The sequence below is a fragment of the Gossypium arboreum genome, chromosome 5 (genome assembly GCF_025698485.1).
Source record: "Gossypium arboreum isolate Shixiya-1 chromosome 5, ASM2569848v2, whole genome shotgun sequence".
NCBI lineage: Eukaryota > Viridiplantae > Streptophyta > Magnoliopsida > Malvales > Malvaceae > Gossypium > Gossypium arboreum.
The window spans coordinates 9,427,952-9,448,429 of NC_069074.1; the positions used below are offsets into that span (position 1 = coordinate 9,427,952).

At 32.0% G+C, this 20,478-nt stretch overlaps 2 protein-coding genes across 2 annotated transcripts; one reads left to right on the forward strand and one right to left on the reverse strand.

Annotated features, from left to right (window-relative positions):
• Nucleotides 1-2,237: 2,237 nt before the first annotated feature.
• LOC108450558 (chaperone protein dnaJ 8, chloroplastic) lies at nt 2,238-3,493 on the forward strand. The gene is made up of 3 exons (XM_017748236.2): nt 2,238-2,659; nt 2,776-2,844; nt 3,146-3,493. The coding sequence occupies exons 1-3, from the start codon at nt 2,453-2,455 to the stop codon at nt 3,314-3,316; spliced, it is 447 nt and encodes a 148-aa protein (XP_017603725.1). The 5' UTR covers nt 2,238-2,452; the 3' UTR covers nt 3,317-3,493.
• A 1,060-nt stretch (nt 3,494-4,553) lies between these two features.
• LOC108452044 (12-oxophytodienoate reductase 2) lies at nt 4,554-6,754 on the reverse strand. Its single transcript, XM_017749774.2, has 5 exons — nt 6,516-6,754; nt 6,126-6,266; nt 5,900-6,030; nt 5,376-5,552; nt 4,554-5,274 (listed from the first exon to the last, which is right to left on the reverse strand). Exons 1-5 carry the CDS (start codon nt 6,581-6,583, stop codon nt 4,676-4,678), a joined length of 1,116 nt encoding a protein of 371 aa, XP_017605263.1. The 5' UTR covers nt 6,584-6,754; the 3' UTR covers nt 4,554-4,675.
• Nucleotides 6,755-20,478: the final 13,724 nt, after the last annotated feature.

Genomic DNA, 20,478 nt, shown 5'->3' on the forward strand with positions numbered 1-20,478 from the left:
TGTCTTATTCCAATTCCCACTTTAATAATGGTATTTGCTTAAAAGATATTTCGATGACTTTCTCTAAATTAGTATTCCTATTAAATTAGTTCAACATTATTACCATTAAATAAAAAGTTAAAATAACTTTTAACATTTCAATATATCCAACCGCATGGGTAAATCCATCTTGAGGTTGAACAGGCACAGCATCTCACCCAATCCATAACCTCTAAACCATAATACATTCTTAATAAGGATTATTGAAAAAACAGTGACAATTAAAGATTTTTTTATATTCAAATGTGAGTTAAAATGTGAAACTTTTTACTTTACCGTAAAACAAATAATTTCTTAATAATTACATCATTAATTATTTTATATATTTTTATTTCTAAATGTACACTAATAACATGTTTTTTAAGCCAAGTCTTGCAACGATTCAATTTAATATAAACCGTGTCAAACGATTTCAAGTATTTGAACAAATCCTTTTAGAATTACAACACATAATTTTAACGTGCAGAATGACAGCCGGGGAGAAAAAACAATAAATATAAACTAAATGAAGGTAAAAGCTGACGGCCAACAAAAACAAAACGAGTAATCCCACGTGGTAATGTGTAAGCAGTGGATACCATCATTCAGATTTAAATCCTAAATGAGCACATGCATGCCACGTGTTAAACATAATTCTTCTTATCCACTCCTTTCAAAAAAATATTGTCAGTCACTTTTAGTGTTGCTAATTAACTCATTTTATTTCATACAATTTTAAAAATTATTATCACTTTCGTATATATTGACTAATATTAAATTTTGTTTTAACTCGTTTCAATTCAATTTAAATTTTATTTTATATTTTTATATTTTTTAAATCAATTAAATATTTAAATATATTTATTTAAAAATATTTAAATTCAAAATATATGAATCTTTTGCCTATTTTAATAGTTATACATATAAGGATAAAATAATAATTTTATATCTTGAAGCGAGGAGGTAGTGGAGCAAACAATTATCATAACTGTTTTATACCCATTGTTTAAAGGAAAACATTCACTCACCTCGGTCCACTTATTTAAAAAAACTTTACTCTATTCAAAATGAATTAATTCAAAATTTACCGAACGATACAGATTTTGCCGCTAATCACTTTACGTTTTTTTTCTTTAATTTTTCTAATAATATTAAAAAGAATAATCAGGTGTAAAATTAGACTGTTTCCATCTTTTAACTAAATTTTATTTTTAATATTTTAATGTAAATATATTTGATTTAATAATTAAAATTAAATGTTTACTATTTATAAACAACATTTAAATCAACAATAACAAATTTTAAATATGAATGATAAAATTAATATAAAAGTAATAGAGTTATTCACTTCGGTTTTAACTAATATATAGTGGATAAGATAAAATGTAAAGTTTTTTCTATGATATATTATGGATAATAATAAATCATTATAATTTAAATCAATTTATATAATCTTAATTCTAATTTTAAATTTTATTATATTATTAAGAAAATTACTCAAGAATCTTATATATATATATATACACGTAGCTTCATCATTTTCAAATAAAAAGATTTATAATTCATGAAAATATTACCAGCATTTTTCTTTCTTATATAAATGTCAATGGCATAAACTATATAAGGGTTTTTTTTTTTATCATACTTTCAACTTGGGCTGCTAGGCTCCTAACTAATACACTAATATTATATTTACGACTTTTTTTCTTATGTTCTAACTGTATTTAAATATTACATTAATAATAATTTTTATGTATACATTGACTTTTTTTGTTTAATTACACATTGACATGTTATTTATTCATGAATGAATGAAATTATTTGTACAAAATATTTTAAATTATGGTCTATATGATCCTAATAAATTTAGATATATTTAAATGGATGAAGTTGAATAAAATAATTTTTCGAAATTGATAAAATTATAAAATATAATTAAAAATAAATTGATGGGGGTAAACTAAGTCAACCTTGAAATATTAGTTATAGAATAAAAAAACAAATAAGGAGAAGAAATAACAATAATAAAACGTGTGGGATGCTGACGAAGCAAGCAATCAATAAAAGAAACAAGATAAGTTTGTTCTGACCGTCTCTCTCTTCGGGTCTTGGGCAACCCCAGGCACCACCCATTTTCTACACGTCACCCCCTCAAAGCCCGGCCCTTTGGATTTGGATAAGGACCTTTCCCCCTTCTCTCTCTCTTTCCTCTTCTATAAATAATCTTCTCTTTTATTTAAACAGTCCTTCCGTATATTAACTATTATTATTCTATTCTATTCCCCAGTCTCAATTATTATCAATCAATACCAGCTTCCCTTATCCGCCCTTTGTTTTTATATAGCTTTTGGATTCAATCTGAAGATTGGAGCCTCGGGTTCTGTTTTGATAAGGGGCATTTGAGTTTAAGAGTTGATCTTTTGTTTGTCCGACAATGGCGACTGCTATTGGGATGATTGGTGGGAAGGGTTGTTCCTCGTGGATGCAAGTTAAGGAAAAGGGAAAGAAGAAGATGGCCAACAGAGTTAGAGTTTATTGTTCTTCTGCTCCGTCGGTGATGGATCCTTATAAAACTCTCAGGATCCAACCCGGCGCCTCTGAATCTGAGGTCAAAAAGGCCTTCAGGCAACTTGCCCTTCAGGTACCCTTTTTTTTTTCCCTCTTTTTTGTTCCTTTTTTAGATGGAATATTTTAAAAAAAAATTGGTTTGATCGTGGGAGTTGGTTGATTGATGGGTTTTTTTGTTGTTGATTTCAGTATCATCCGGACGTTTGCAGAGGAAGCAATTGTGGGGTTCAGTTTCAAACGATCAATGAAGCTTATGATGTATGTTTTATTTCTCTTACTACCAGATAGTAGTTTTCCTTTATTTAAGGGGATCTCTAAGATTTTAGTTTTATTTTCTTTCCCTTTTCAGAAAAGAAACTTCAAAAATTAGGGGTAGGCAATTAATCATGAAATATAATGATTCCAGTTAGGGTGAGACGAGATAGCTCACTTTGGTGTTTGGGGTTAGCCTGTTGGAAACACACACAATAAATAACTGAAATCCTTTTTCTTACGGCTTCAAAATATATGCACTTAATCTATTATTGTTGCTAATATTTTGAGGAATATGGGTATGCAGATATTGATGAGTAGATTGAGAGGAGAAACGAAGGCAGCAGAAGTGTATGAGGAAGAGATAGATGAGCCAATGAGAGGAATGGATTCAGATTGGGATTTGTGGGAAGAATGGATGGGATGGGAAGGAGCTGGTATTCGTGACTATTCTTCCCATATCAATCCCTACATTTGATCCTTCAACTGTACATTACCTCTTTTTTTTCTTTGTGGCCCTCCCTCAGGCTTTACTTCAACCCAAATACTACTGGTGGTTGTGCCCCCCTACTGTGTATATAAAAACAACTCTAATTGTATCAGTTTCTCATGAAAAAAAGCATCACAAGTTAAATAAATAAATTCGATTTTATCATCTTCACCTCTTTTTATCTTCTGTTGGTACTTTGTGCTCGAAATCTCATCTCTATATATTTTTTAAAACAAGGACAAAACAACTTTGATGGTTAATAATTTTTATTTTGGATGAATCATAAGTTTTATCCTTATTTTTCATAGTAATAATTCTAAGCCCCCCTACCCAAATTATTTCGTAGAATATGGGTTTTGATCGCACAATTTGCCATCTGAACCGGCGATCTAATATTTGGGATAACTCACGAGAGAATTTGTAAAAGAGAAATTGAAATTGGGAAATCCTTTGGATAAGATTAAAAGCGAAGATGACAAGCCAGACACAATGGCCCATTGCCATTACTTTTGTTTTGGTTCATTGGCAGAGACTGACTTTATTAAAGGAACCTGAACATCAACAATCACTTGTCCAAGACTTTTTTACTTTGAGTAGTGTACGGTTTAAGGTCTCGTGAGTGATCCGTTTATAATACCTTCAGCTAATGGCATCTTTATGCTATATTCCATTTTAATATTAATATTTGTTTGAACAATATTTTAATTTTATCCGCAAGACTGCTATATGTTTTCAGATATCATGTAAAAGAATGTGGATGATTTATCAAAATTTTGATTAATTAGTAAGATTTAAGGTTATTATGGAAGAAAAATATTAACAAGTGTCTTACATAAAATATTTTTAAAAAGAGGCACATCATATTTTTAAGATTACTTGGAATAAAAAATTATATTGAAAACTTTAGTTTAACTACAAAAAGTTGGTTCTTAAAAACTGAAAAATGTTAATCATTAAATTAAATTATAAATGAGATGATAAGACTATTTAATTGACATTGATCTCTAAACTATCCTTTATTTAAGAAAAAAAATGTCTTGAAGAAGAAATGAAAAATATGGTCAAATTTGGACTCTTGACTCAGATTAGTAAGCAAATTTAGATTTTAATATTCAATATTAACGGTTAACAATGTTTTATTTAGAGAGAAGAAAAGTTGAAGTGCTTCACCATGTGAAAGAGGCGATGCAGGAGCATCTTAGTTGTTATCAAGCTACAGTCCAAATTGAATAAAATGGGTTTAAGTATAATTTAGATTTGGGCTTTCACATTTTAATGGGCCATAATATGAAGATCCAAACTTATTAAACAAGTAAAAACATGCCCCTGTTCTGCTGTTGGGGAAACTTAAGCATTGCCATTATCTTCAAGAAATGGGTAATCAGTGTAACCAATGACTGGATCAGATGTATAGAAAGTACTCCTGTCATACTTATTAAGTGGGGCACCAAGCTCAAATCTCCTTGGCAAATCCGGATTGGCCAAAAACAATCGACCGTAAGCAACAAGATCAGCTCGGTTCTCAGCCACAGCATCGTTTCCATCATCTCTACTATAGCCCCCAGCAGCGATGAAAGTGCCATTAAATGCCTTTCTCATTGGCACAAGACTTTGAGGACTTTCACACACTTCCATCCCTATTTTAATTCTTGGCTCCACCATATGGCAGTAGAGAATTCCGTATTTGTTCAAGGCCTCAACCATGTAGAGGCCTAATGCTTGTGGATCAGAGTCCACTGACTCCATGAATTCTGTATAGGGAGATAGCCTTATTCCGACTTTATCTGCTCCTATTTCGTTGGCAACAGCTTCAACTATCTCTAAGGCAAACCGGCATCGGTTTTCTAATGATCCCCCATATTGATCTGTCCGATCATTCACTTGATCTTTCAAAAACTGTTCTATTAGGTAGCCATGAGCTCCATGAATCTCAACTCCATCAAAACCTATAAATCAGCGACCAAAATTAGCACCCATTTTATAATTTTAACGAATCCGAGACATCCTCTAAGTTTTTTTTATTCAGAATCTAGGAAAAAGAATATACCAGCTTCCATAGCATTCCTTGCTGCAATTCTGAAATCATTGACAATCTGGGGAATTTCATCAGTCCGTAATCGCCTCGGAGGTGAGAATTCCACAACATCTACTCCACTAGCTTGCAGTTGTGGTGTCAACGCCTTATCAGTACAGGAGATTGGAGCTTGTCCATTTGGCTGAAAACCTGTAAACATTTGCAAATAATAAACCATTACATGATGCCCAATGCCAATTCACCAGAAAAGAATCACGTGAGGCCATGCTATCTGGAAATAAAGTTACAAAACAAACTTTGGGTATCAAAAAGTAGTATTTATCTGGATTCAAAAGCTACGTTTTCCTTTTCTATAATTTGGCTAGAACCCTTACATCATAGCATGCAGCAATAAAACATCGGAGATAAGAATTCAGACATTAGGGCATTGATTTTTCAATCATCCATTCACTATTGAATTTTCATGTAAATGTCACTGAATTTGGTCACAGAAAGAGAAGACTAAATGGAGGTGTTGTAAGAGAAGAAGAAGAAACCTGTATTTGAAACCCTTCCAACATGCAAAATCTGACAAAAGAAAATTCCACCTTTCGCATGAACAGCATCAACAATGGGTTTCCAGGCCTCAACTTGCTCTTTCGTCCATATACCAGGTGTATCTTGATACCTTCATTAATTTGGGGAAGGGGTGTGTCATTAAATTGATTTTTGAGGTTTAGAAAAGAAAAGAGAGAAAAATTTCAACTTTTTAAGATTGATTACCCTTGAGCTGTATCAGAAACTCCAGTAGCCTCAGCCAGCAAAAGACCTCCTTTGGAAGTCCTCTGGGAATAGTAGAGAATGGCATGTGGTTGAGGAACATTATTGTAAGATCTTTGTCTAGCCAATGGAGCCAATACAATTCTGAAAAAAGACAAAGAGAGGTGAAATTGTGAAGCTAGTCAGTCAATTAGCTCTAATATTTTACAGAAAAAAAAAGTTACGCGAAGTGGGATTTTCAACTAAACAAAAATATGCTGACTCGGTAGGAAATGAGGGTTGAGATTTTGCATCAGAAATTATACAAACAATATAATGGGAACCAAAAAGTTGGAAGAATGCAAAACTTCTGTTACTGAGAAATCAGAAAAAAGGGATTGTTGCAATAATTACCTATGAGAAAGATTGAATTTGCCAAGTTTGTAGGGGGTGAGAAGAGGTCGAATGGTGGTATCTTCCATTTCAATTAAATTGAATAAATGGGTATAAATTGATTCTGCTTGTAAGGAGTTAAAACACTTGTTTTGGTTATGCAAATTTGCCTAGATATGAAATGGGACAATGGGTGGAGGGGTATATATAATACAGCAGGAGTAAAGGTAATGTAGATGATGACGAGGGAGAGTACGTTAGCAGTGTGTTGTTATTTTGGGTTTTGCATCTTTAAGAGGGGTGACCAACGCTACACTCCGTCGCCCCTGCTTCCTTTAAAACCTTTACCCATGCTTTTAAAATCAAACAGATGGTAATCATCTATTTTTTTAAAAAATCGGATACAAATTAGGCTGTGTTTATTTTACTGAAAATAATTTTAAGAAAATTATTTTTAAAAATAACTTTTACACAAAGTAACATCTTAATATGTTCATAATTTATAAAATTCTCTATAAAAAGATTACAAAGGCTTTTGTACTAATAGTGCAGTTGTATTTTACTCTTTTTATTAAAAATATATTTTTTATGTTAGATGCAAAAAAAATTGATTTTTCTTAAAAAATTTTATCTATTTTTACTATAAAAAAACTTGCATTGTTCACAAAATAACCAGATAATTAAATGTGGCTTGCCAATGTATAACATTTTGTATAAAGAACAATTTTTAACCGTAGATTGCATTGTAGCCCCACAAAACCCTCTATACTATATTGTGAATTACATTTTAGCCCCTCTATTGAAAAAATAGACAAATAAACCCATGCATGTTAGATGAGGTAGCAAAACGACCATTCCGTTAAAATTTGATGTTTATATATAAGGTACGATAACAAATTTAACCCTTAATCTTAACACATTTATTCAATTTAATCCCGACTCTTTTGTTGGAAGTAAATTAAAAAAAATTAAACTAATAAAACTAAAGGGTCAAATGGCCTTAGCACAATTTTAAAAAAAAATAGTTAAGCCCTTTTAAAATTTAAAATGATTGAAAAATTAAAAATTATTAAATATAAGATTTAAAAAATTGACTCTGTGTTTTTATTGGATCGGTATTATTATTTTTAATAAAAATTCTATAATTTTTTATAATTTTTTATATTTTTATGATTGTTTGAATAATTTTAATTTTTAAAAGGACTTAATTGATTTTTTTATAATTTGTTACTAAGGTCTTTTTGACCTATTGGTCTTATTAGTTTAAAAAATTTTAATTTACTTCCAATAAAAGAGTAAAAGTTAAATTGAATAAATTTATAAAGGTCGATATTTAAATTTATTATTATACCTTATATATAAACACTAAGTTTTAATGTAGGGTTGTTCTGCTGTATTATCTAACATACATGAGTTAATTTGTACCGTTTTTAGTAAATGATATAAGGGTTTTGTGATAACTTCACCAACAAAATATAATCCAATAGAAAGATGAACAGTCGAATAATTGAGACAACTTGAGGCTCATAATAAATGTTTTTTAAAATATTTTTAAATCTAAAAATTAAATAATTTTACCATTTTTACCTTGTTTATATAAATTTTAATTGTCATATTAATAATCCTATGTATCTATTCTATGATAGGCAAGCCTAACGTCATTGGTGAGATAGTCCATCCATCCCTTAGCCGCCAATGACCACCTTTGCTTTTGTGATCGCATATAATTCAACTTCATTACCACACTAATGTAAATATGATGAAATTCTGACTTAAATTTAAATTGTAATATTTTTACAATTAAATTGATGGTGGAATTGGTTGAAATTACACTGAATTGATTTTAAAGTTTAAGTTTATATGATTTTTTTTCTAAAAAAAGACTTTGGCTTCATATTAGTTGGTATTTGTAGGTTTAAGGGTTTATTTTTTATTTTTTAATTTTGATTATTGTGAATTTTTTGTGTTGATAGACGAATCGATTTCTCTAGGATAAGTCATGTCTTCAAAGTGTCGTCTTTAGGGCAATTGACTTGAACCATCAACAATTGAATGTATTATCCTCGTGTCAGGGTTTTGTCTTCACCCTCCAAGAAGAGCCATATACGATTCATGAAATAGAGGCGTCGTGATCGATGGAGATCGATACCAACAAGACTTGAGATAACTGTTAGTATTGGATGAGTTAATAATTATGAAAGTACTAGGCATGCCGTAGCTCGAACCTGTAACATCTCGAAATAGGGCTTAAATGGAATAGTGGTTGCGAAACCACAAATCTGAGATAGAAAAGTTTATTTCGATTAATTTTTATGATTTACCGAGTGATTAGATGCATGTGTTAGAGTATTGATAAGAAATTTTATAGATTGCATGTTTAATTTGCCTATTAGGGCTTATTTGCAGAAGTTGCTGTAACAGCCCAATTTAGGGCCTAAACGGAACGGTGGTTTTAGAACCATGAATTCGAAGTCAAAAAATTTATTCCGATTAAGTTTTAAGGTTTATTTATTGATTAAAATATTGTGTAAAAATATCGTTAAGTAATTTTACTGATAAAGTGCTTAATTGGACTTTTAGGACTAAATTGCAAAAGTTGCAAAATATGTGTTCTAATTCATAAGTACTTGATTGAAATGAGGGTTTAAAGAGGATGTCCTTAAATGGTAATTAGACCATTATTTTTTTTTTGGACAAAAATGGGCATGAATAGGACAATTTTAAAGAAAGGCCTTAAGGGCATTTTAGTCATTTGGTAATTAAAATAAATAAAAAGGGAAAATAAAGCCAAAATTGACTCATCTTTTTCATGGAGGCCAAAATTAGCATGGGGGAAGCCATGGCTAGGGTTTTCAACTTTCCAAGCTCAATAGTAAGTCCGTTCTAGCCCCGTTTTTCAAGTTTTTTACGATTTTGGAATCCCGGTAACTTGATTAGGCTTATTCTAGCAATAATTTAAGCTAGGGTTCATATTTGGAAAAATACCCATAGGTGCAATGTGTTTATTTTGATGTTTTATGGTAGATAATGAAAGCTGAAATTATGTTAAACAACTTTTGCTAAGCGGTTTTAAGCAAAAATGAGTAAAACGGCTTAATCGGTAAAAGTTATTACTGTTCACAACTATGTGTTAGAGTGAGAATTTGATGTTTCCATGGAAGGAAAAAATTATCAGCATGTCATAAAACATAAGAAAAAGGGATGAAGTTTAATTCCCGAGCCTAGGGGCAAAAGTGTAAATATACAAAAGTTTAGGGGCAAAATTGTAATTTTTCTAAAGTTTGAGTTAAGGACTGTTTTGAATAGTACATTAATTAAATAAGTAAAATATGATGTTTTATATCCCGAAAAATGAGATTTGAATCTAGAATGGGAGAAAAATAGAAAATCGAGAAAGTTGGTAAAATGGCCGTTTTAGTATCGAGGTAAGTTCATATATATAATAAGCATTAATTTATGCATGTTTCAATGTAAAATTGATATATTTACTATGATTGCCGAGGTGTTGAAAGTAAATATAATTATGATGATTTAAATGCTCAATATTAATTCGACATGGAAATAAGAAAGTATGTAAGTTTGTATGTAAATAATACATTATCTTTTTAAGTTTTTGTATTTCAGCATATTTTATGTATTGTAGCTGATTTTTGAATCATAATTGACTATTGGAAGTATGGAATCAAATATTAGAAAGAGAGAGAAGAAATCCCGGTTGAACTTTCGGAAAGATTGGATGATACAGATGGTATGTAGCTAGGTCGCATGGGTGATACTATGTGTACACCATGTAGACAAGAGAGCTACGGGATATATGTAGCTAGATCGCATGCGTGGTTCCAGGTGAAAGACACCATGTAGACAAGAGAGCTACGAGATAAACTGGTTAGGTCACATGGGTGGTCTAAGTGTTCACTATGTGTACAAGAGAGCGAAAATTATGTGTACAATCGAGCTAGGTCACATGAGTGGTGCTAAGTGAAAGCCACTATGTGTACAAGAGAGCTTCAATTTTAAAGGTGGGTTGTGTGCGATACCATCTTGTATCTGTTATTATTCCGAAGTGTTCAACTAGGAAATTGATTAAATGAAATTGTGTATGACTTATTGATGATAAGTGTAAGTATATACGTGTGTAACTTATGAGAAATATGCTCGATATGTGATTGGAAATTAGAAAGATTGTTATGGGAAAGTGATGAATACAATTGAAGTGTGAAAGATCAAAATTGACAATAAAACTATTCTGGATAGTTGCAGTGACGTGAATCTAAAAATTTACCAAAAATAGTATAAATTGAATCAGAGACTGAATGAGATATAAAATTAGAGCTTAATAAGTCTATTTTATATAACAGAAACAGAGCAAGCAAAGGAATTCTATATTCTGAGATATTTAAGTTTTTGAGAGACTGGTTCAGAATGACTATGTGATCCCCTGTTCTGATTTTGAAAATTCATTAAAAATTGTACAAAAATAATTAGGGGATATAATTTATATTCCTGAAATCCTTAATGAGTCTAGTTTCAAATTAAATAAACAAGAACATTCTTTGAATTCTATACGAGGATAAAATTGATTCGTAGTGACAAGTGGTCAGAACAGTTAAGCAGTGAAACAGGGGTAACTTCAATGAATAAACTGTACTAATTGGCTAAACCAAAAATTCTAAAAATTTTATGGTAAGAATATATGTGAATCTAGTTTCAAGAAAAATTAACGGTTTGTAATTTGGAGTTCTGTAGCTGCAGAAATAAATAATTTAGTTGCTGGAACTCTGCTAGACAGCTTATTTTGAACCTGTTTATGATTGTAATAGTGAAAGTATGTGTGTTTGTGATGGTAATATTCTGGGAACATATTGTGACTTTGTTTAAGGTGTGATAATGTATTATTTATTAATATTTACATACTTACTTACTAAGCTATAATGCTTACTCCCTTCCTTTCCTTTTTCCTATAGTGTCGCAGATGTTAGCTCGAGTTGGAGGTCGCCGGAGGTTAAATCACACTATCAAACTATTGATCGATATATAAAGGTTTTAAAGTATTTTAAGTTTTTGGCATGTATGGAGACTCGTTTAATTGTTATTAAGTTGCTAGGAATTGGCTTAAAATGTTGACCTATGTTATTTGAAGGTCTCTATTGTATAAAGTCATTTAATGTAGATAGTCTTGATTATGTTATTAATTAATTGATGCAATTTATGAATGTGCATGCTTGCCTATGTATGTGGTTGAATTAAAGCATGATATGGGCCTTGTAAGCTCTTTTTAAGGGACAACTTGAATGTGTTTGAAAAAGTTTTAAATTAGAGTGAAATTATGAATCGGTTTTTATACGATGATTAGTGATTAAGTCTGGTAATGCCTCGTACCCTGTTTCGGTGTCAAACACAGGTAAAGGGTGTTACATTTAGTGGTATCAGAGCTATGGTTTAGTCGGTTCTCGGACTTACCTAGTATGTGTAATAGTTAAGCTATACATGCCATATTACTACCTGTGATACTGTGAGCCTCCCGATCCCAATGAAATAGTTCTGTTAAGACAGAAGTGTTTTCCAACCGAGCTACCATCGACAGTGTAAAAAGGTGTTAAGTAAGTTCGTATAATTTGGTGGATATATTGGTGTACTTAAATTGATCTTGGTGACTTGTGATGATATGTGTGAGATCAAGTGTAAAATGAAATAGACATAAGTGGAGAAATATAGAAAAGTGAAAAGAAACGAAAGTTTACCTCGTTATAAACTCATCCATGTTCGTTTGACATTAACATGATATTATGTGTCTAACTTATTTGACTAAGTGAATGCGATAAATAGATTTACTCAAATTTGTGGAATGTATGTTTGAGTGCATTTGTTTTAAAATATGAATATGTGTGTAAGTCTGTCTAAAGTGAATTATATAACTGTGATAATATTAAGATAAAATGAGACTCGTAAAAGGTAAGAGTACTAGTTCATGATGTTTATGTGATAATGAATGAGCCGTGAATAAGAATTTCTCTTGGAATATGAAAGATGAGATGAAGGGAAAGTTTATATTATGATAAGTGTACATGTTGATTTGCAATTGTGTGATGCTATGAGTGTAACTTGTGAAATTAAATGAATGTTATGAGTAATTCTATTTGAGAATTATGAACGCATGTATAAGTGTATTTGTTTGTATAAGATGATAGGAGGGTTGTGTAAAATGAATATGCATGTTGAGTTATTTGAAGCAAATTATATATATACTGATGAGTGTTAAGTTATATGCATGAATATATAAGAGGCAAGTTAGAAGTGTTACAGCCTCACCCCCTTCCAATAAGATTAATTGACAATGTGATAGCATTTAAGAATGGTTTAATAAATGAACTCAGTTGCAGAAAAGATGTCAGGTTAATATGAAGATTTTCTGAATTTTGAAATGTTACAGTTAAAGAAAGATTAGACTTAGTTAATTAACTCATGCAGGTATGATGCTTAAAGTATATGATTGCTGGATTTTTTTTTTTTAAATTCATATACATGTAAGCTCATATGAGTTATAAACAGTAAGCTCTTTCAAGTTCAATAACGGGAAGCTCATGCGAGCTGAGTATCGGAAAGCTCATAAGAGCTATGGTGTGCCCGCAACACATGCAGGACCCCAACCAAATCGGTAACCCTAATGACATGTCATTTGTATCCTATGAATTCTTACAGTTCAAACGGGACTCGGTAATTGTTGGATATACAATCGGTATGGAAATTATATAAATCACATACATATAATTCAATATAAAACATATAAATATACACTTTAATTACACGAACTTACTCGACAAATGTACGTAGATATGAAGGCGACTAATCCGATATTTTTCCTTTGCCTCGATCTAACTTCGTACTAGGTCTAATTGGATCTATACGAATGAATTTAACTCAATTCAATATAATTCATAGTCAATTTAGTCCAACACACCTTTTTTGACAAAATTATCATTTTCCTCTATACTTTTAATTCTTTGCAATTTCGTCTCTAGGCTCGGAAAATGAAATTCATACAATTTAATCCTTTCTCAAGCCTAGTCAATTTTATACATATTAATAACAACTCATATATTTCACAAAAAGCACAAATTTTACCATAAATTTATCATCTTTTTCAATTCAATCCCTAATTGATTATTTCATCAAAATTTTCTTTACAAAAATTGTTTATCTAACATTAACCTTTCATTTTCTATCATCAAACTTCAAAACTCAAATATGTTCATCAATAGAAAAACCCTAATACTTTAACAATTTTACAAATTAATCTCCGAGATAGCTAGATTAAGCTACTATGACCTTGGAAACATAGAAATAATAAAAAACGAGACAAGAATACATACCTAATTGAGCAAAATAAGCTTGCTAATATCTCAAGCTTCCATGGCTAGTTTTTCTCTTTTTTTCTTTTATTTTTTATGGAAAATGATGATAATAGTTTATTCTATTTTATTTAATATCACTTTAATCACAAACTTCCAAAATTAACTTTAATATTTCATGAAATTTCAAATGATGACTATTCATGCTTATCCACTAAGCATTTTAATGGTCTATTTACTATATAAGGACCTCCAATTTCAAATTCTATAGTTATTTATAGCTATTAGAACTCAACTTTTGCACTTAATGTAATTTAGTCATTTTCGTCAAATTAGGTATTTAAACAGTAAAACTTCTTACAAAATTTTTATGCGGTATTTCTATATACGATAGATCATATAATAATATTAAACTAAAATTTTTCCGACTTGAATTTATGGTCCCTAAATCATTGTTATGATTTAACTAAAAAGCAGGCTGTTATGATAATTGTGATTATACTTTTAAAAATTACTACAATTTGAATACAATAAAATATTTTCAGCTTTTTTCTTCTCATTTTATTGGCGAAACTTACATGATCTAAATATACTAAACTATGGATAGTTTTATGTGAATGTATCTTTGAGATCACTTTATTGTGAGGATTTGATCAAATTAGTTCTACTACTATTAGATAATCAATTTAGTCATTATATAGTTAAAAAGAATCAAATAAGGCAAAATTAGAATAGAGTTAATATTTATTGTTTAAAAATACCATTTGTTGTTTAATAAAGTTAATACTTTTTAAAACTTTTATAATTGTATAAATAAAATCTCTTAAAACTATATACTAAGAAAATAATTTTCAAAATATTTTCTATACAATGAATATTAACTTATTTTATTTTTTAATGCTACAACTCTTGAAATGCATAATTTGTAAGACAATTTGACAATTAGATGGATATTTACATTTGTTTATTTTAAGCTTTAAATCAGCCTAAAACAGTAGCCTACTTCTGTGGTTGAAGTTGGTTGCGAATTGTATTATCTATGCATAATATCTTAATGTCAAAAACATTAATGCATGGTTGGGGAAAATTAAAAAGTAAAAAGTAAAAAATTAATAATGTTGTTTGGAATAGCAATAAAATAAAAATAAGTTATATAAATGTTCACTCAATTATTAAAAAAAGTTTTATTTAATCATTCAATTTTAAAAAATTATAAAATTGTGTCAAGTCTGCTACCCTAGCATGAAATAGCCTGTCTCAGTGGCATGTTCTTAGGTTTCTTGGTTTATTTTGTTAATATTCAAGTTTGACGGCTGCAGTCTACCAAACCTCTTTTCTTTCTTCAAAATAGTCTTTTTTTCTCTTTTGCTCATAGTCAACTTGGACGACGGTAGTCTACCAAGTATCTCTTCACTTCCTAGGATAGTACGTACAACGGGGCTTTCTCACTGGCGTGCAACCATGGAAAAAAATTTGCTGAGTTAACACTTGATGAAGAAGAAGCAATTTTATAGGCACAAGTTGAGCCGAATCTGGAAAAGGATGGTAATTCTTTTCAGTTGGTGGGCTATTTTTTAACCGCAAGCGCTATTCACTTCCAGGCAATGAAAAACACTATGGCGAACCTTTGGCATCCAGTCCGAGGAGTTCAGATCCGAGATTTAGGAGAAAAACGATTTCTATTTCTATTTTTTCACGCTATGGATATGGACAGAGTTTTGAAGGGTTGTCCATAGACATTTAACAATTACTTGCTGATTTTACATGCGTTACAGTTGAGGGAAGATCCATTAAAAATCCTTTTAATTTTTTCTCCTTTTTGGGTACAGATCCATGATATTCCAATGGGGTTTTTCTCTGAAAGTTTGGCACAACAATTAGGTAATTTTTTGGGTAAGTTTTTGGAGTATAATAGTTCAGATCTGGGGAGACAGGATTGGAATTTCATGATAATTCGGGTTCAATTGGACATCTGTCACGCATTAAAAAGGAAAAAATAGATTATCTTTACCGAGAATTGTTCATACGTCAGATTTAAATATGAAAGGCTGACTCTTTTCTGTTTTTATTGTGGTCGGTTGGGTCACAATGATTCTTTTTGTGAGGCAAAGATGGCATTAGGGGTGGAAGTGACGGTAATGAGTTGGGATTTGTCTTTACGAGCGCAATCCAAGAGAGCTTTTGCAATGAAAACTATCTGGTTACGTGAAGATGGAGAAGAAGATTAAGGTAAAAGTTTTAATGGAGAACGCAAGTCAGAATACAAGCTATTGGAAATAAGGCGAAAGATGGAAATTGGAGCAACCATTGATCCTGTTTTAGGGATTAATTTAGAAGGTAATTTGCCTTCTTCCTCTTAATGGGGGGAAAATATATTGGCTAACCAGGCCTATTCTACAATGGAGCATAATTTGGAAGAAAAGGTGATAATTGGAGAGGAAGGACAAAAAAGACCTAGGGGAAAATGAAGATTCAATACACTTTTATCATCGGCGGCTACCAAAAGGCAAGCCGACTGGTCACAATGAAAATTCTAAGATGGAACGTTCGTGGTTTGGGGAATCCGCAGACGATTCGAAGACTTCAGCATACGCTGAAGAAATATAATCCCCAGGTGGTCTTCTTTATAGAGACAAAGATAAACAAGATTCAAATGGAACGAGTGCGAAGAAAATGTGGCTTTGCCAACGGTATTGATGTGGATCCCTAATGAACTAGAGGTGGTTTGTGTTTGGCTTGAAAAGGTGATGATATTATTACACTTAAGAATTTTTCAAGAAGGCATATTGATGTGCTTATTAAAGATCCTGATGATGGAAATAAATAGAGATTTATAGGTTTTTATGGTTCCCCATATGCACAAGATCGGGTTGAATCATGGAATTTATTAAAAAATCTATCCAATAACGAGGATCTTCCTTGGATTGTTTGTGGGGATTTTAATGAAATCATGTATAGCTTTGAAAAGAAGGGAGGAGTGCCTAGAGATGAAAAACGAATAGAAGCATTTTGAAATGTCCTAGAAGATTGCCATCTGATGGATTTGGGCTATTCTGGCAATTGGTTCACATGGGAGAGAGGTAATTTACCAGAAACAAATATTCAAGAGCGTTTAGATAGAGGAGTGGCTAATGAGAATTGGATGTTTATGTTCCTAGAAGCGTTCATTCAACATTTGGTGCATTTGGTCTCTGATCATTGCCCTCTTCTAATTACCAGAAAAAAATATGACAATAGGAAGAACTGGAAAACTTTTAAATTTGAGGCGTGGTGGGTCTTGGACGAGTCATTTGAAATTGAATTTAAATCCCTTTGGGAAAGGGCATCAGGAGATTTATTGCGGAAGCTGAATTGTCTAAAAACAGGCTTGGAGAGATGGGCTTTGAACATATGCTAGTCCAGAAAATGGAACAAAGAAGTTTTATCCTCAAAGCTATCTGAGTTGATGGAAGCTGAAAGGAGTGTTAATAATTTAGTAGAGCTGATTGACACGAAGTTGCAGTTGAATTTTGAGATCGAGAAGGATGAAAGGTACTAGGAGCAAAGAGCTAGAACTAATTGGCTGAAATTTGGGGATAGGAATACAGCTTTTTTTCACAGCCAAGCAACACAGCGACGAAGGAAAAATTGTATTCAGAAGCTGCAGAACATAAATAGCAGAGAAACAGATGATATCCAATAAATGTCAGCAATTGCTAGATCCTATTTCCAAGATTTATTTGAGGCTGGGAAAAAGAGACATTAGGAACATCTTTTATCGAGAATTGGGCGTTGTATTTCTGAGGAGGATAATCACAAGCTCACGGCTCAATATACAAAGGAAGAAATTTAGGAGGCGCTCTCTAGAATGGGACCTACAAAGGTATCTCGTGAAGATGGATTTTCGGCCTTGTTTTTTCAAAAATACGGGTACATCATTGGGGAAGAGGTTTCACTTTTTTGTCTTTAACGTATTAACGGAGATATGGAAGTTAGTCCAATAAATATGACTCGCACTGTTCTTATTCCTAAAAAAGCCAACCCGACTAATCTTACTCACTTTTGTCCCATTAGCTTATGCAATTTTATTTATAAAGACTACATAGATTTTGAGAAGTCTTCGAAAAATGTATTGATAATGCACAGAGTGCTTGTGCCAAGAAGATTAATTTTGAATAATGTTCTGCTGGCGTATGAAATTTTACATACTCTTAAATGGAAAAAATTTCGAAAAAATGGACTTATGGCAGTTAAACTTGATATGAGTAAAGCATATGATAGAGTAGAATGAAATTTTGTACAGGAGATGATGACGAGAATGGGTTTTGATTCTACGTAGATTAATTCTATTATGAAGTGCATCTCTACTGTCTCTTACTCGATGGTTTTTAATGGTCAAGTAGGGGAAAATTTTCAGCCAAAAAGGGGTTTACAGTAAGGAGATCCTTTAAGTTCATTTTTGTTTCTGATCTATGGAGAAAGCTTATATTGTCTTATGAGACTGACACTTCACTAAGGTCATTTAAAAGGGATTAAAACTAGTAGAAGGGGGCCACAAGTATAACATCTTTTATTTGCAGATGACTGCATTTTGTTTGAAGAAGCTACGGAGAAGGGGGCCTATCTTTTGAAGAAAATTTTACGTGAGTATGAAGTCTGCTGAGGAAGTACGTCAATATTGATAAGTCGAGTATTTTCTTTAGCACTAACGCACAAGAGGAAGACAGACAATCGGTTACTCGTATACTTGGAGTCCGAAGTGCAAATGATCTAGAACGTTATCTTGGTCTACCTAATATGGTGGGCAGAAAGAAGAAAGAATCGTTTCAAAATTTGAAAGATAGATTCAAGAAGCGAATTGACAATTGGAGTATCCGGCATCTCTCTCAAGGTGGGAAAGAAGTTTTTATCAAAGCCATTCTTCAGGCTATTCCGACGTATACAATGACTTGTTTTTTATTATCGAAATCTTTGTGTGCTGAACTTGAGGGTATTGTTGCGAAGTTTTGGTAGTAAAAGGATCGAGGTAAGAGGGGCATTCATTAGTGTGATTGGAAAGACCTTTATACCGTAAAAGACATGGGTGGTTTGGGATTTCGTGATCTTAGTTGGTTTAATTGCTTTATTAGCCAATCAAGGTTGACGCCTTATTAATTTTCCAATTTCTTTATTAGCCCAGGTTTTAAAAGTCAAATACTTTCCAAATTCAGACTTTGTTAATGCACAATTAGAAAATTTACCTTCACTTACCTGGAAGAGCATTTCGGCAGCAAAAGGGTTACTGAAAGATAGCTTATGCTGCCATGTTGGAAGAGGAGACCAAATTTCTATCTGGAGCAATCGGTGGCTACCGGGAATTGATATTGGCGGAATTAATGTCGATCCCAACAACACAGAAGCAGAGTTAGTTTCAGACTTAATTGATGTTTCAACAAGAAAATGGAAGAGGACATAGTACAAAAAATTCTGCAAATTTTTTTGGCGGAATAAGCACATGATGACTTTCAAGTCTGGTGGGGAAAACATTCCGGTGATTTTTTAGTCCGAAGTGCCTATAAACTATTACAAGAGGCTAGTATAGATCCTAGTTCTTATTTATTACAGGCCGAAACAAAGAATTTCTATAGAAAGCTATGGAATTTACATATCCATCAAAAATTGCTATTACTATATGGCGAATCTCATGGAATTTTATTCCTACTCTATCGAATCTCAAACTCAAGAGGATGGTCGCAAACAACTCATGTCATTGCTGTCATAATGCGGAAGAAGATGGTATCCATGTTTTCCTACAATGCCCTACAATTACAGAGACATGGCAACTTCTTAATCTTTCATGGGTCATTAATACCAATATTCAAGATATGTGGGAAAGGCTGACCTTGATCTTCACTATCAGTAGCAGCAAACAATGTCGCCTATTTTGTTGTGCCATTTGGATAATCTGGAACTCAAGGAACTAGCTCGTCTATGAGTAAAAAATAACAATAGGAAGGGAGCTATCAAACCGAATCCAAAGCTATATAGCAGAGATTAACGGGTTGGAATAAAAGGCACTTACCTTAGTTGTTGGTCGCGGACAGAGACAGAGAGAAAGAAGTGAGAGAGTAGCTATCTATTTTGATGTAGCCTTTGACGGTGAATCTTTCAGATCGGCCTTGGAATGGTGGTGTGGGGGATGACAGGTGAGCTCTTAGCTTCTAAGACGACCCTTCATGCTGAAATATCGTCTCCATTCATGGCAGAGGCATATGCAAGTTTACAAGCAGTGAAGTTAGGGCTTTTCATAGGGTTTCAAAAAGTGTAACGCCCCTAACCCGAATCCGTCACCGGAATAGAGTTACGGAGAATTACCGGAGTTACCGATTCATTTATCAGATATTTCATTAATCCGATATCTTTTCTTTTCCACGTTCAAGTCTCGTATTCAAGTCATCCGGATCTTTATAAAGAAATTTGATCGTCGTTTTCACTTATTTTATGTTATAATACATTCAACTAATGCTCTAAACAAAATTATCATTTTACCCCTAAACTTTTAATTAATGACGATTTCATCCTTAGGTTAAAATAAAATATAAGTATTACAATTTAATCCTTATTTCCAGCCGTTATTCTCACACAAATTGATAACAACCTATGAATTCTATAAAATG

What these genes read in the sequence shown, in the direction of transcription:
- LOC108450558 (XM_017748236.2), top strand. Translation starts at nt 2,453, where the DNA reads ATGGCGACTGCTATTGGGATGATTGGTGGGAAGGGTTGTTCCTCGTGG. An exon ending in TCAGGCAACTTGCCCTTCAG is followed by an intron (nt 2,660 to 2,775) that starts GTACCCTTTTTT and finishes TGTTGATTTCAG; the next exon opens with TATCATCCGGACGTTTGCAG. An exon ending in CGATCAATGAAGCTTATGAT is followed by an intron (nt 2,845 to 3,145) that starts GTATGTTTTATT and finishes ATGGGTATGCAG; the next exon opens with ATATTGATGAGTAGATTGAG.
- LOC108452044 (XM_017749774.2), bottom strand. Translation starts at nt 6,583, where the DNA reads ATGGAAGATACCACCATTCGACCTCTTCTCACCCCCTACAAACTTGGC. An exon ending in AAATTCAATCTTTCTCATAG is followed by an intron (nt 6,267 to 6,515) that starts GTAATTATTGCA and finishes GTCTTTTTTCAG; the next exon opens with AATTGTATTGGCTCCATTGG. An exon ending in AAGGAATGCTATGGAAGCTG is followed by an intron (nt 5,275 to 5,375) that starts GTATATTCTTTT and finishes GCTGATTTATAG; the next exon opens with GTTTTGATGGAGTTGAGATT.